The sequence below is a fragment of the Schistocerca nitens genome, chromosome 7, assembly GCF_023898315.1.
Source record: "Schistocerca nitens isolate TAMUIC-IGC-003100 chromosome 7, iqSchNite1.1, whole genome shotgun sequence".
In the NCBI taxonomy this organism is placed as follows: domain Eukaryota; kingdom Metazoa; phylum Arthropoda; class Insecta; order Orthoptera; family Acrididae; genus Schistocerca; species Schistocerca nitens.
Window position 1 is genome coordinate 322,801,433 of NC_064620.1, and position 16,587 is coordinate 322,818,019.

At 38.3% G+C, this 16,587-nt stretch overlaps 1 protein-coding gene across 2 annotated transcripts in view; it reads right to left on the reverse strand.

The window, feature by feature from the left end:
* LOC126194659 (DNA mismatch repair protein Mlh1) overlaps positions 1–16,587 on the reverse strand; it is a 45,674-nt gene that overhangs the window by 17,499 nt on the left and 11,588 nt on the right. Inside the window, exons 5-10 of one of the 2 annotated variants that reach the window (XM_049932852.1) lie at positions 14,550–14,767; positions 14,130–14,440; positions 8,263–8,436; positions 8,071–8,131; positions 7,411–7,600; positions 3,144–3,313 (exon numbers count right to left, since the gene is read on the reverse strand). In XM_049932852.1, coding sequence (XP_049788809.1) covers positions 3,144–3,313; positions 7,411–7,600; positions 8,071–8,131; positions 8,263–8,436; positions 14,130–14,440; positions 14,550–14,767 — 1,124 coding nt within the window. Of the gene's footprint in view, positions 1–3,143; positions 3,314–7,410; positions 7,601–8,070; positions 8,135–8,262; positions 8,437–14,129; positions 14,441–14,549; positions 14,768–16,587 lie in introns of both variants that reach the window. The other variant, XM_049932851.1, reaches the window with a different exon arrangement.

Here is a 16,587-nt window from a genome sequence, read left to right on the forward strand (position 1 = left end):
GCAGGGGCCAATGTCTTTGATGCATATGCATCTCCTGTGCACCAAGACTGCCCCGATGCCACAGGCGAATGTGTTGGCTGCCACAACCAATTGCTGACCAGGAGAGAATGGCATGAAGCAAGGAGCGGATTTCAGCATGGTCTTCAATTGTGAAAAGCCTGGTCACTGGTGGGGCCCCAGTTGTAAGGCAAATACTTTGTATGCAGCTGATTGAGGGATCGTGCAGTATGGCCGCTGGAGGATAGTAATTTAGAATAATGGTTGATTTTACTCAAAAACATCTGTAATTCAGGTAAGTTCACTGGGTGGGGAAAGGAATCTATTGTAGCAACATTCTGATCAGTGGGCATGATTCCCTCTTTAGTGAGCCCCAAATACTCCGCTTCTGGCTGAAAAATCCTGCATTCTACAAACATCAGTGCAAGCCAGCTTCCCACTGGGTCATAAAAAGGATGCTGAGGTTTTACAAATTCTCCTGGCAGGAGGGTCCTGTAACAATCGGATGCAAGCCGAAATATGCTGCATCTTCAGAAAATTGCAGGGACAGAGGTGAGGCAAAATGGGATCCACTTGTACTTATATAATCCAAAACGCATATTATTAATGATAATGATGATGACGATCTGGAATTCCTCATTAAGGGTAACTGATGTCAGCACTGGTGGCATTGATCTTTGAGTAGTAGTTCTTCAAACAAGTTTGTGATGATGTCTTCTGGACAGAGAACAGAATAAGTTTCCACCTGCAATTTGGCATTGATTGTAGCCTTGAAATCGCCACACAATCAGGCAGAACCGTTGGACTTCCTGATGATGACTGGTGGAGTGGCATATGTGCTAGATTTCACTAACTCTATAACATCAGCAGCCTGGAGACGATCTGGCATCTGCTTCACAGCAGCACATACGGTAACAAAAATTGGTCTGGCACAGTAAAAACAAAAGGTGGTGTCTGGCCAAAGGGTGATGTGCACCTGAAAGTCTGAGCCACACCCAAATCCAGCTGACATATAGATGAAGATGCTGTGTAGAGATCATCCACTTCCTGGAAAGGGATTATGGTTGATTAGACCTTGACTTCATCAGAAATAGAAAACCCAAACAATGTAAGGCATCAAGGACAAAAATGTTTGTAGCAGATAGGTGGTTGACAACAAATGATGTAATGAGCCACATAACGCATTTGTGTGCTGCAGAGATCAAGAACTGCTCATGTAGATAAATACAAATGCCCCCTTAGGCCACCAAATGTCATGAGGGTGGAACTATTAATGTGAGCCCAGTTGTGAATTCAGTGCCTGATTTATCACAGAAATGGCGGCGCCGGTGTCCACCTGGAAACTGACATCCTGGTGATAAAAGTGGAACATGAGAAATAATTTCTGGCATGAAAGGATCACCCAGAGGGACTACCAACTGCAGTGCATGTACAGTGTACTGGTGCACTCGTGGTGCGAGATGGAGGCGAGTTGCAGAGCTTCAACACACTGATAGGAGATGCCCCTCTTTGCTTCAGTGTGTTCAGGACCCCTAGTGATCTGGACAGTCTGTTTGGGAGTGAGTGGTAAAACACTGCAAGCATGAAGGGGCAGCTCATATGACTATTGACAAGGGGTGACAGCAGACTTGCACACCATAGAGACTTCACAAATGCTGAATCACAACAGTGCTGTAACATGGTGGTCGTCCAACATATGCAGTGTGAGGGTGGAATGTGCGGTGGTGCATTAACTGCTGCATCTTGTGGCCTCACCATGAGTTGTTCATTAGCAGCCTGCACAATTTTCAACAAGTGTGCAATGTGCAAGATGTCTTTGAATAATGGGTAATCCTGTTTCAATGCAACTGGTAGGACCCCCAAGTCAGGTGTTTTGAGAGATGGCCTCGAGCCTGTAAAGTCTAGTAATAATGTTTTGTACTTTTTGTACTAGAAATCCATCAAGTTCTTGTGCTCAATTTCAGAAAGAAATTACTACTGTGGTTTTCATCAGTTACCTGCTGTGCTGTTCCACTCCTTTCACAATCCTTGGAATGATCCTGAAGGTGCAACATATAATATTGCACTGTTAATGTATGGCAATAGGATTACACACAGTGCATCTTTGTGTTTATTAAGTCACGTTGAAGTGTGGGGTGACAAGCCTAATTAAGGTGAACTGTTGGATGCATTTGAGTTCACAAATCAAGAAGTCGGTGTACAAAGCCTTCCAGCCTTTACTAGCACAAGTAGTATCACATTTGCAGCTGAGACCTTGCTAGTCAGTGATCCAGGAGTAGTACGATTAAACAGGCTGTTTACAGTATTGGTGAAACTCGAGCCTGGAAGCAACCTCGTATTATCTCTAGCAACAATAATTAGTCACCAGAATACGTATATCCTGAAAGAAGAAAGCGATGGAGTCAGGCAGAGGTGCCAATTTTTGGACAGAAGAAAAGTCTGAGATGCTGTCCATGACAGAAATAACAATCACTGCAATGAATCATCCGTGACTTGAAACACTATGAAATGTTGTTTAAGCCACGCCCCGTAGCATCACTGAAAGGTGGAAATGAAGTATGGGGACATCGACAGCAGGGGGTTCTCAGGCCTGGAGCAAAGTGGTGTCATGAGGTTGGAGTTTGTACACCTGAAGCTGAAGTGACTTTTGTAACAAATCTATCTGCTGTTGCTGCTGTTCCATTAGCTGCTGTTGTTGCTCCAGCAGGCAAACCAATTTGGTGTCCATGCTAACAAACGCTTTCCTTTTTCCTTGTCACCAATGCTGTATCTGCATTTAGACAGATATCAATGTACACATTGGAACCCAGGAGAGAAACAGGTGAAGCCGCAAAGTGAAAGGGCCACATGCAGAAGAGAACACAATACCAAGCAAGGTTGTTACTGAACAGTCAGCAGCACAGCGATGATAGTACATGGCAATATCAGAAGCGAGTACAGAACGGACTGACTGTGTGGCTGTACTTATATCGGCTGCAAGGAACACTATTTACTGACATATTAAAGTAGTGAGACGGATGGCATGCTCTCAATGTGATCAAAGTGCTGCAGTGATACTATGCCCTCTAATAGCCATCTACATCCACTTCCTGTGGTGGGCATTACCAGAATTAGCAGTTAAATAGTAATGCAGTTATCATACTCACTCGAAATGGATGGAACTGGTTCCCTGTTGCTAAATAAAAGTCAGATGCATAGAAGTCAGCCAGCTCTCGGGCTATGGTGTGGAGACACGGCTTCTCTTCAGTCCAAACAACAGCAGTGGCAAGTTGGACAAAAAACTTTGGTATGTACCCAATGTTAGGCTTTAGTTCTCCTGAAAAAATTAAGTTTTTCATAGCTCTAATACAGCTGATTTTTTTAAATAGGGTTTGCGGCATTTATAATGTGAATCTTCTCACACACGAGTCATTCAGCCTACAAGAAATTTTTGATTAAGGATACTTCGAATAAGAAACACTATTTGTGAAGAAACAATATAAAGGAAGGGAAAAAATTTAGGATATTTTACATAAGTTTGGAGATAGGAAAGGTAGAGGCACGAAGAGGCAATTCTTACACTGTGCTTAATAACGAAACCAAATCTTCAGAAAAATTGTAATACCATATGATCTGATGAGCTGAAACAAGTGTTTGATGATGTCAAATGGGCAAAATGTTCAAAATTTTCATAAAATCAGATGTAACATACAGGGAAAGATGGATAATACACAATATGTTCAAGAACAAAGTGAGAGAAATAAGAATAGAACACCACAAATTATGTTTTTGTATTAAACAGGATGTAAATCAAAGATGCAGTATTCCTCCCATACTGTTCAACCTGTACATCTAAGTAGCAATACTGAAAATAAAAGAAAGGTTCAGGAGTAGAGTTAAAATTGAAGTCAAAAGGATGTCAGTAATATGATACACTAATGACACTGCTATCCTCAGTGAAAGTGAGAAAGAATTACAGGAGGTGTTGAATGGAAAGGAAAGGAAAGGAAAAGAAAGGATAGTGAACCCAGAATACTGAAAGATTAAATAAACAAAGATCAGCATATTTCGTTGTGGGATTGTTTGGTCAGCAGAAAAGCATTACGGAGGTGTTCAACAAACTCTAGTGGCACATGCTGCATTTGAGATAATGTTCAACACAGAGAGTTTAGTGTTGGAATTTCAAGAGCTTACATTCCAAGAACAGTCAACAACATACTTCTTCCTCTCACATACATCTTGCAAAATGATTAAGATTAGAAAATTAGAGAAATTTGTCATACAGAGCTTTACCATCAATCATTTCTCACATGCACCAAATGTGAATGGAAAAGGAATTGGGGGAGGGAACCTAATTGTACCAAAAATACCGTCTGCCAGACACTGTAAGGTTGACTGTGAAGTATAGGTGCCGATTTACTGTAAATGAAGTGAAGAAATTCTGCCACCTTGACAGCAAACTAACACATGATGGATGGAGCAAATAGGGTATAGGAAGCATACAAACACAGGCAGAGAGGATATTCTCACTAAAAGAAGTCTTCTAGTAACAAAAACAGGCCTTGAAGAAATTTCTGGGAATGTACAGTATGGAAAATATTCATGGAGTGTGGGAAAACCACAAAGAAAGAGAATTGAATTGTTTGAGGTGTGCTGATAGAGCTAAGCTGGAGATTAAGTGCACTGATACATAAGAAATCAGGAGTTCCTTCACAGAAACAGCAAGGAACAAAGTATGCAGAAAACACTGACCAGTAAGCAAAATGAATAGGATGATAGGACATGTGCTAAATCATCAGAGAATAGCTTCTACCATATGAAAAGAAGCCATAATGGGGAAAAACTTTAAGGGAAGACAGAGATTCCAATACATCCAACAAATAATTGAGGAAATTGGATGCAAGTGCTACTCTGAGAAGAAAAGGCTGGCATAAGAGAAGAAGTTGTGTCGTTCTGCATCAAACGGTCAGAAGAATGATACAAACAAATAAACAAGTGAAACGGAAAATGGTAAGCAACACCAGGAAGAGAAGCAAATTCTATGCATATGAGTGTCTATAAGTGGTTTTTTAGGCAGGTGGACAGAGGTACGGAGGGAAAACAGGGCGGAAAGAGGGGGGAGACCCATTTCAGTTCAAGTAGGTATTCAGAGATATTTCACAGGAACTCAGAGCTCAACTCTTATCACATACTTCCCACAAGTATGTTAATTCAGTCACTACTTTATTTCAAAATGAAAATCATTACCCTACATATTTTACTTACATCTTTTCCATTTATTTGATTCTTTATATTTGTGTTTCTGGTTTTAGTGAAGCATCACTTTAGTTGCCTCCTACACAACAGTAGGAATATTTTCTTCACTGTTGTGTCTGTCTTTCCTTTTATACTAGTGATACACACACCATGGATGGTACTATATTACAGTATGGTAATATAAACTGCTCATAACAAGTTTTGCACTGTCTGTATATTTGCCAATACGTGTGGACTCTGATTCAATGGAAGCAAGATATGAAACAATAAGCCTCATGAAACCAAAAACAATTTTATTCTGAAATAAACCCAAAAGAATAACCAAAATAAAATCTGTCTGTTCGAAACAAGATGTCTGCGAAATCGAAATCTGCTGCTGGGTAACATTCAATACTAGATTGCTTCAAACTATGCATTGTAATGTACTTGGATGTTCCTTGGCATGCTGCTCACAAGATGACTGAGACGTAGCTGTTCAAGCTTGACCAACTTTTCGACAGTAAGCCTCCTGAGATCATTCAGTAAGTGACGAGATTCCTGAGATAACACACTTTAATAATTTCAACTGGTCTCAAGCCTACTGAACCAGGTTTATGTCAGAAGATACTGCAGACATTCCATTTGAGTGCCTCCTGCAGGAAGATGTTCACAAAGTGGGCTCTGGGTGCTCATGAATTATTGTCTCTAAATTGTGAATCCTTCACCTGTCTTCTTTGGTACTGTGATTAACACTTCTCCTTGAATTATCTTACTTGTCTCACAAACCTTACATACCCAATGGAGCAATTTCATCATGCACAGTTCTCCCAAGGATACCAATAATTCTGAGGGACTGTCAGCACTCCATGTGTATTCTCATACATTCTGAAAAGTCTCTTAATACCTTAATTATATTAGCCATTTTTTTCATGAATGAAATATAGCTTATCTGTACCAAGAGCAAAGAATTCTACTTGTTTTACCTAACAAGGGAAAAAATCTCTCAACAACTTTCTTTGGTTAATTATGAATCAGATGTGATTTTCGAAGTGTGCCAATTTCAGACATCTTAATGAGTTTTTCTTCTCAGAGCAAAACAGTATCATTTAATAATTATTATTCTCAGATACTTCAAACACTTTCACATGCTGATAGCATCACATATGAGAATCTGAGAATAAATGAATACATTTCACCCCTTTACTAGCATAATACACTGACAAAAAAAATATCAACACCGAGGAGACACTGGTAGGCATGTTTCTACAAATGAAAAACAATGTCAATTCAAATTTCACACCAGTTGCGTCAGAATGACGCTAGTGGCCCCACTATGAGGACACAAATCGGGCTTGCTTTAAATAACGCTGGAACTGTTGTGAGTGTTAGTTAACTTTGAGATTGGATGTGGTGAGCTGATATTAGTCAAGAAATAGGGTAACAAAGATGTCATTATCAACACCTCACTCAGGTCATGTAATAGGGTTACGAGAAGCTGGATGTTCCTTCTGTGATATGGCAGAAAGCCTTGGTAGGAATATAGCCACTGTACGTGATTGCTGGCAGAGGTGGTCACGAGAATGTATGGTCACAAGAAGAACAAGAGGATTGACTGTCCTGTTCACCATGAGGCACTGGTGCATAGCACTGCATCTGCAGCAACAATGTAAGCAGCAGTTGGCAGCAAAGTGACAACGAACTGTTACAAAATGGTCACTTCAAGGACAGCTCAGAGTCAGAGATGCCTGTAGAAGTGATAGCTCACTGGAGGACAGAGTGGACATCTGTTGGTGTTTTCTGATGAAAGATGGTTTTGCCTCAGTGCCAGTGATGGCCTTGCGTTGGTTAGGAGGCGGCCAGTTGAAGGGTTGCAACCAACCTGTCTGCATGCTAGATAACTGTATCTACACTTGAAGTTATGCTATATGGTGTGATTTTTTCACATTTGCAATGACTTTTCTCGCACTTACATTAACCCGTCATCTTGCCATGTTAATCACTTAAATAAGTTAAGTAGACAAATGTATTTCCAAAATTTCATTACTCTACATTAATTATTTTTAGGTGTTGTAATTTTTTTCCATCAGTGTATTTAGAATTACAGATCTTTTATCACAGGTTGTTTCATATCATACATTAATATGTGATTAGCCCATAAATTAGTTGAATATCAACTAAAACATTAAAAAAGTTGATTACCTAAAACTCTTGGTAACCTCAAAATGAAACCATCAACAATTTTAATTGAATAATAATCATAGAGCAGAGGTGCTTTCACATTTAAAAGATTCTTCAGTTCAATGGCTTTCTGTTCTTGGATTTCTCCAGCATGAGTATTTTCATTATTCAAGCCAAGCTTTAGGACATCCAGCAGTGGAAGTGGATTCTCCTGCAAATTTTTAACAATATAATTAATTTAGTTTTCTTGATTTCACTGAAGGAGTAACCCATTTCATTGTGTTTGTGTTCATTATTTTGATGACAGTAATATCACTAAAACTGAGCAACTGCACAGTTATGGCAAAATCAAGAAAAATAATTAGAAATAAGTTTCCAATTAAAGCAGTTGTTGAAACATTGCACAAAAATGTTATCAATAACCTGACAAGAAACATAGATCTTTTTTTTTCTATAAATGGTCATATTGGCACATACAGTGAGAAGGAGGGGACTGTGGCCTTCCACAAAAGAATTAATGCATCATTTGTCTGCACGGATTATGGTAAAGAGCATCTAAAAAAATATATACCAAGTTAGATGAGCTGGGAATCAAACTGATTGCACATTAATAACAAGTCAAGTTTAGAAAGGCTGTAGTACCTTTCATATACAGCTAAGGAACATAAGAACTGTACTTACTGACAGATCCCAACATGCCATGTTTCCAAACTCTTGTAAGATCTTTTGGTACAACAGTTCCCTACTGAAAGAAAATCAAATAGACAAATAAAATTTATTACATGGAGATGGTATATTCATAAATAATAATAATAATAATAATAATAATAATAATAATGAAAATTAAAAAAAAAAACCAGAAGAAAAGCTTACGTCAATAAATATGTGTCACAAAGCATCAGAGAGAGTTCATGTTGTATTAATGCATAACGTTCATTGATGCAACCAACAAATGTAGCCTGATTCAAAACTGTCTTGTACTCTTCATTCACACTCTCTCTTACTGTTTTACATAATTGCAATAAACTTGTGAGACGGAATATGCGCCTGAAATAAACAATACAAATCAATGCATCTTTTTAATTATTTTTAGTTTTAAGAAATACTTCAGTGAACTTTGAGCAGTGTTTATAGCAATAATTTACACAGTAAACTGCAAGAAATACCTCTTTTTTTATTGTACTTTTTTTATTTATTAAATTTACACACTGCAGTAGGAGAAAACAGAATATAGTATTTTCTGCAGTTTAGCTATTAACTGTTCTCTCAGTTGATCATTCCTTATGGAAACAATGGCTCTGATTTTATGGTTGCTTCAGGTCAGCACTATCTAAAAATAGTAGTCATTATTAGTGGAGGGGCACAAAATAATTCTATGTCCTGTAACACTTACTTGTAATATAATACTTGATCACCCATTATGTGTTTGCTACAAAGAAAAACCTTTTGTGCAACTGCCTTCAGCAGACTCAGAATGTCAGTGGCACAATGTTGTAGCCTGAACCAAACCCAAATTGAGTATGGAAGATAGGATTCAAAAGCTAGATATGAAGTGAGATGGTCATTTTCTCTAAGAACTTCGCTGCATAGCCTGTAAGGACACAGTGTGGCACATGCAGTCCTTCCCAAAGTATTACAATGGGATCACTTCATGTGTCAAAACTCTTCTGTCTTAACAGTAGGGTGGAAAAGTTCAACAAAAGAAACTTTTGCATTCCCTACCAGTGCTGCAAAATGTTTCTTAATGAACTAAGTGAAACATCCTAGCTGAACACAATATCGAAAACAGCTCCCAAGAGCAGAAGGGGGTACTTGGACAGGAACTAAATGCTGACAGGATGTGGCAGTTGCTTCAGCATAATGTTCTGCTACTCTCAGGGCTAACCTATCAGGGAGTTCCACAACAGTGCACACAAACCATGGACCTTGCTGTTGGTGCCTCAGCGATACAGATAGCCGTACCATATGTGCAACCACAACAGAGGGGTATCTGTTGAGAGGCCAGACAAACGTGTGGTTCCTGAAGAGGGGCAGCAGCCTTTTCAGTAGTTGCAGGGACAACAGTCTGGATGATTGACTGATCTGGCCTTGTAACAATAACCAAAACGGCCTTGCTGTGCTGGTACTGCGAACAGCTGAAAGCAAGGAGAAACTACAGGCATAATTTTTCCCGAGGGCATGCAGCTTTACAGTATGGTTAAATGATGATGGCATCCTCTTGGGTAAAATATTCCAGAGGTAAAATAGTCCCCCATTCGGATCGCCGGGTGGGGACTACTCAAGAGGACGTCGTTATCAGGGGAAAGAAAACTGGCATTCTACGGATTGGAGCATGGAATGTAAGATCCCTTAATTGGGCAGGTAGTTTAGAAAATTTAAAAAGGGAAATGGATAGGTTATAGTTGGATATAGTGGGAATTAGTGAAGTTCGGTGGCAGGAGGAACAAGACTTTTGGTCAGATGAATACAGGGTTATAAATACAAAATCAAATATGGAATAATGCAGGAGTACGTTTAATAATGAATAAAAAAAAATAGGAGTGCAGGTAAGATACTACAAACAGCATAGTGAACGCATTGTTGTGGCCAAGATAGACACGAAGCCCACGCCTACTACAGTACTACAAGTTTATATGCCAACCAGCTCTGCAGATGAAGAAGAAATTGATGAAATGTATGATGAGATAAAAGTAATTATTCAGGTAGTGAAGGGAGACGAAAATTTAATAGTCATGGGTGATTGGAATTCAATAGTAGGAAAAGGAAGAGAAGGAAACATAGTAGGTGAATATGGAATGGGGGTAAGTAATGAAAGAGGTAGCTGCCTAGTAGCATTTTGCACAGAGCATAAAGTAATCATAGCTAACACTTGGTTCAAGAATCATGAAAGAAGATTGTATACATGGAAGAACCCTGGAGATACTAGAAGGTTTCAGATAGATTATATAATGGTAAGACAGAGATTTAGGAACCAGGTTTTAAATTGTAAGACATTTCCAGGGGCAGATGTGGACTCTGATCACAATCTATTGGTTATGAACTGTAGATTAAAACTGAATAAACTGCAAAAAAGTGGGAATTTAAGGAGATGGGACATGGATAAACTGAAAGAACCACAGGTTGTACAGAGTTTCAGGCAAAGCATAAGGGAACAATTGTCATGAATAGGGGAAAGAAATACAGTAGAAGAAGAACGGGTAGCTCTGAGGGATAAAGTAGTGAAGGCAGCAGAGGATGAAGTAGGTAAAAATACGAGGGCTAGTAGAAATCTTTGGGTAACAGAAGAGATACTGAATTTAACTGATGAAAGGAGAAAATACAAAAATGCAGTAAATGAAGCAGGCAAAAAGGAATACAAACGTCTCAAAAATGAGATTGACAGGAAGTGCAAAATGGCTAAGCAGGGATGGCTAGAGGACAAATGTATGGATGTAGAGACATGAATGGAAAAACTGGTAGAAGCCGACCTAGGGGAAGATCAGTTTGGATTCCGTAGAAATATTGGAACAAGTGAGGCAATACTGACCCCACGAATATCTTAGATTAAGGAAAGGCAAACTTACGTTTCTAGCATTTGTAGACTTAGAGAAAGCTTTTGACAATGTTGACTGGAATAATCTCTTTCAAATTCTGAAGGTGGCAGGGGTAAAATACAGTGAGTGAAAGGCTATTTACAATTTGTACAGAAACCAGATGGCAGTTATAAGAGTCGAGGGACATGAAAGGGAAGCAGTGGTTGGGAAGGGAGTGAGACAGGGTTGGAGCCTCTCCCCGATGTTATTCAATCTGTGTATTGAGCAAGCAGTAAAGGAAACAAATGAAAAATTCGGTGTAGGTATTAAAATCCATGGAGAAGAAATAACAACTTTGAGGTTCACCAAGGACATTGTAATTCTGTGTAGCCATGCATGGAAGTGAAACGTGGACAATCAATAGTTTGGACAAGAAGAGAATACAAGCTTTCGAAATGTGGTGCTACAGAAGAATGCTGAGGATTAGATGGGTAGATCACATAACTAATGAGGAGGTATTGAATAGAATTGGAGAGAAGAGCAGTTTGTGGCACGACTTAACTAGAAGAAGGGATCGGTTGGTAGGACATGTTCTGAGACGTCAAGGGATCACCAATTTAGTATTGGAGGGCAGCGTGGAGTGTAAAAATTGTAGAGGGAGACCAAGAGATGAATACACTAAGCAAATTCAGAAGGACGTAGGTTGCAGTAGGTACTGGGAGACGAAGAAGTTTGCACAGGACAGAGTAGCATCGAGAGCAGCATCGAACCAGTCTCAGGACTGACGACCACAACAACAACAACAACAACAACAACAACTTCTATGCATTACTCATCATACTGTTATTTGCAATAAATGTCAATGTTGGCATTAATTAATTAGTTTGTATGTGTTCTGTGGGAATGTTAATTAAGTTTGTGTGTGTGTGTGTGTGTGTGTGTGTGTGTGTGACTGCTGTGAGCTAGAAAACGGGAGACTTGATGAGGTTCTTCCATGGACAGCAGAGAAATCACTAACAAGGGGGCTAAAATTTATGCCATTCAGGTATAACTTGAGACTAAAAATTGGAGATAGGGCAATCATAAAGGAAATATAAATGAGATGTAGGAAAAGGTAATAGGTAACTGGCAAAGAAAGGATACTCCTTAGAGCTTCTATGTGTAAAAGGAGATAAAGTGTGTTGTAATGGTTCCGCTTCAGGTATTGTTTTAACATTTTTACTTTATTTAATTATGAAATATTGGCCAACTGTGCAAATTAAATTAAATAAATATGTGTAAACAACAGCTGAGATGGAACCATTACAATTCCCCTCACAAACATATAGCCACACGAAAAAAATTATTTAGAGAGATAATACCTGTTACCTGAAGAATGAGCCTCATCCAGCTGTACAAGAAAGTATAGTGCAGCAGACTATTAGGAAGAATATTTCAGTCAGAATGGTAATGAAGCCAAACAGGAAAGAGGAGTCTTGTTGCTGAGCAACAGATATGGGAGGAGAAAAGGAAGGGTGGAAGGGCAAATTCCTTTGTTGCATGTGTGAAGGAGCACTTTTTTTGGGTTAACCTTTTCCTTCATCAGCAGTACTGAAACAGTTTAAGGTAACTTGTTACAAATAATATGGGGCAACACTCACTAACACACAACAGGACAGAAAAAGAAAGGTAATAATGATGAAGTTTAACATTGTAACAACGAAGAAAAATCAAACCAGATGCTTGATATTTTAGTATTTATATCACTCTTTGAATGCATGAGCTATATTATCTTTTCTATAACCAGTTACAAATCAGTAATGATTATCTTCACAACAGGTTAGTGTATTCAAAAAGAATATAAATATTAGTGGAAGTAGTGCTCTATGCTTAGAAATCATTAGCAATAACATTTACATACAATGCAGATATTTCTGCTTTATTGTTGGTGCCAGCCGGTGTGGCCGAGCGGTTCTAGGCGCTTCAGTCTGGAACCGCGCCACCGCTACGGTCGCAGGTTTGAATCCTGCCTCGGGCAAGGATGTCTGTGATGTCCTTAGGTTAGTTAGTTTTAAGTAGTTCTAAGTTCTAGGGGACTGATGACCCATCCCATAGCGCTCAGAGCCATTTGAACCATTTTTTTATTGTTGGCATACACACTGGCTTGAAAAAATATGAGACTAGAAGGAATATTTTGTATTACAGAACACTTTTTTATCATATTCCAGCCATCCTATACCCTTTTTTGTGGCTAACCAGCACTTATTAACCTCCATTTACATATGACAGTGGTGAGTATGTGTAGAATCTTGTGTGAGTAAATGTTAATAAGTCAAAACGTTTTAAATTATTTGATTTCAATACAATCTTTGGCTGTAGATAAATTGTGAATAAGTAGTAATAAACACTACGAATCTAAAATTCACTCTACTTGAATCATGTAAACATTTCATCATTTCAATATTCATTTTCCAAGGCTCTGCAGTTAACTGTCTGCAAACAACTTGCCAAAAGGCAACAGTTGATGCACTGTTCCCAAATTTATCATTTCAACCTGATAACTGAAGGAAGTCATCATACTGCTTTCAATTACTGCAAATCTTCATAGCAGCATAAACTCTGACAAAGGGGAAAACTATGTCATTTCAGCAATCTTTACTACTTTCTTCTGAAAAATTTACACAGGAAAGTTTGCAATATGTGAGCAGCAGTCATCTGAATCTGCACAGTCACATACCATATACAGTGAATTACAAATGGTACACCGTTTTTTTTTTTTTTTAATTGAAACCTCTATTAGTTACGTGCACACACACACACACACACACACACACACACACACACACACACACAAGGTAAAATTAAGAAACTTCGAAGTGGCAATCCAATGGGATGTTCTCAGCTGAGAGACAATCTTAAATCTTAACATACAAAATTTCCTTGGAAGAAAAATTGCAGAAGGCAAATGAAACTAGAAGCAAAATTTTAAAATCAGTCAGTACAAGAATGAAGACATCAATAGCAATTTATGCCTTTGACGACAACTTCCACTCAGGAAGTACAACATAGTATGTAAAATGTCTTGCTTGTGTTTGGTTCTGCATTAAATAAATTAATTCAGAAGCCAGCTTTAAATCTGCTTACAATATCCCATATTGTAAAATTTAAATAGAGACTATACAAAAACTTTTACATCACCAACATATGTTACCAAGTTATTAACACAGCAGAAGCAGACGGGTCCAGTACCTTTTCACTGTCTTTCCTGATGCTTTAGTAATTTTATTCTGTTGTACTGATAATGCATCTCCATTCTGCAGAGGTGCATTGTTGTCAGATGTATCACTGTCCTTTTCTTTCACACTTGAGATCCCATCACACTTCTCTGGAAGTTTTGTCTTTGAGATCTCTTTGTCACTGGTATTTAAATTTGTCTCAGTCGGACCAAAGAATTTTTCCAATTTCTGCTCCTTGCTATCTGTTCGAACTTTCTTATGGTCATATATCTTACTGTCTGCATCAGTCACTTTTTTGACCACTGGGGATAGTACTTGCTGAACCTGCATAAAAATAGATTTAGAATGTTGTATATGACCACTTATATGTAGAAAGTAGAGAGAGACAACTTATATAGAGAAAGAAATAAGGAAGACTGCATGTCATACTCACCACATAACTGCGAGTGTCTTTGCACTGAAGCAGTTCTTTCTCTGCATGGATACGCAATGCTTTGATGATGACGTCTTCGTAAAGAAAGCACACTAAATTCTTGGAAGGATGAACATTGACATCCACAAATGATGGATCAATGTCTAATCGTAAATAAACAAATGGGCCACCATCTGTCAAAAATTTGTTATACATATCTTCAATTTCCTTTTTTATGCCTGTAAACATATATAGTAGTTTACATTAGTGAATCTGGTAATATCTGTTGTGAGTAAGCATAATTATTGCCTCAAAAATTATGGATGAGAAAACTGAGCTACTAAAAGAGAAAATTAAAAATCCTAATACATTCTGCAAGTGTAAAATAAATTACCATCTAATGTTGGATGACACACATCATCTTTCTATAACTAACTGTCACTGCACGGGTACAGATCATTTTCTATTTTCTAAACAATTTTCTTCAAGCTTTTATAAAGTTCTCCTTAGCTAAAGGAGAGAGTCTGTGAATAAAAAGTTATTTTTCAAAAACAAAATTTAAGAAAGCTAAACAGCCTCTGAATTGACGTCTTCCCATTTTAATAGTGAATTACAAAGAAATTTTCAGTAAGTTTCACAGTGTCATTGTTTCCATTACTGAATTAAGAATGGTACTAATGATTTTTGCTGTCATCTGTCACCTAAACTGACACAAGACCACACCTCTTTGAGGATGTCCACATCAAAACTGGTATCTGTGATCAAGATAAAGTTGTGGCAACAATGATCACCAAAGTACAATGGACAACTAAAACAAATAGAAAGATATGCATGTTCAGTAAATTAGATATATTAAAAAAAAAAAAAAAAAACAGTAGTCATTTGTCAATGAGGAACCTGAATCAGTCAGGACAGGATGAGAGCAAGAAGAAGAACATTGGTTTAAGTTTAAAAAACTAGCTGACCACACACTGGATAAAACGTACCCAGTAAACAGTTCATAATGAGATGGACCCTCCATGGTACTGTAAAGAAACTTCTAAAGAAACAGAGACTACTGCATAATACGTGTAAAACATAGCACAGATCTACAGATGGAAGTATGTAAAGGCTGTTAGTGGCACCAAAAGAAATTGCCACTGGTTAATCCTCGTACCACTGAAAAGATGAGTGAAACAAGTGTTCCTGTCAGTAGTGTTGAGAAACAGCTGAAATCGTTAAAATCGAACAAAGCTGCACTCCCGGTGGAATCCCTGTCAGATTCTATACTGAATTTGTGCCAAGTTAGCCCCTCTTCTCCCTATATTCTATTCCCAATCCCTCGAACACAAGACAGTGCCCAGTAGTTGGAAGAACGCACAGGTCAAACCCATATACAAGAAGTGTAGTAGAAGTGATCCACAAAATTACCATGCAATATCCTTTACATCAATTTGTTGTAGAATCTTAAAACATACTCTGAGCTCAAACATAGTGAGGTGTCTCCTCCTTGCCAACCAGGATACTGAAACACTGATCGTCCAAAACTGACCCACATCACACTTTTCTCAAAAAACATACTGAAAGCTTCGGATCAAAGCTACATCACCCAGAATCACTTCCTCATCATAGGATACAGAAGCAACCACCCACAAATGTATCTCTGCTCACTGTCACATCACAAAGGATAGATTAACAGCAGTGTAGAAACACCACCATTACACACTCAGCACAGAAAGAGATTGTCATGACTGATAAGTTACAGCACACATTAGTAAGCATCAATGACCAAGTACAGATCTGTAGAAATTCCAAATGAGGTGATGCAACACATTTGCCAACAGATCACCAATCAGGCGTTTGGTGGAGGCATTACTGTATGATAGATAATTGCACGGAATCGCTTATACATCTGTTATCTCGTATGTGCAAATGGGTTTCTAGTTCAATCAGTAATACAACACCCCAATTTTTTGAATAATCCAAATCCCATGTATAAAACACATCTCAGTGTTTGTGAAGTCACATCTCCTGAACCATGTGTTGTACAATTATATAATTTTGTATTGAAATTCAGTGG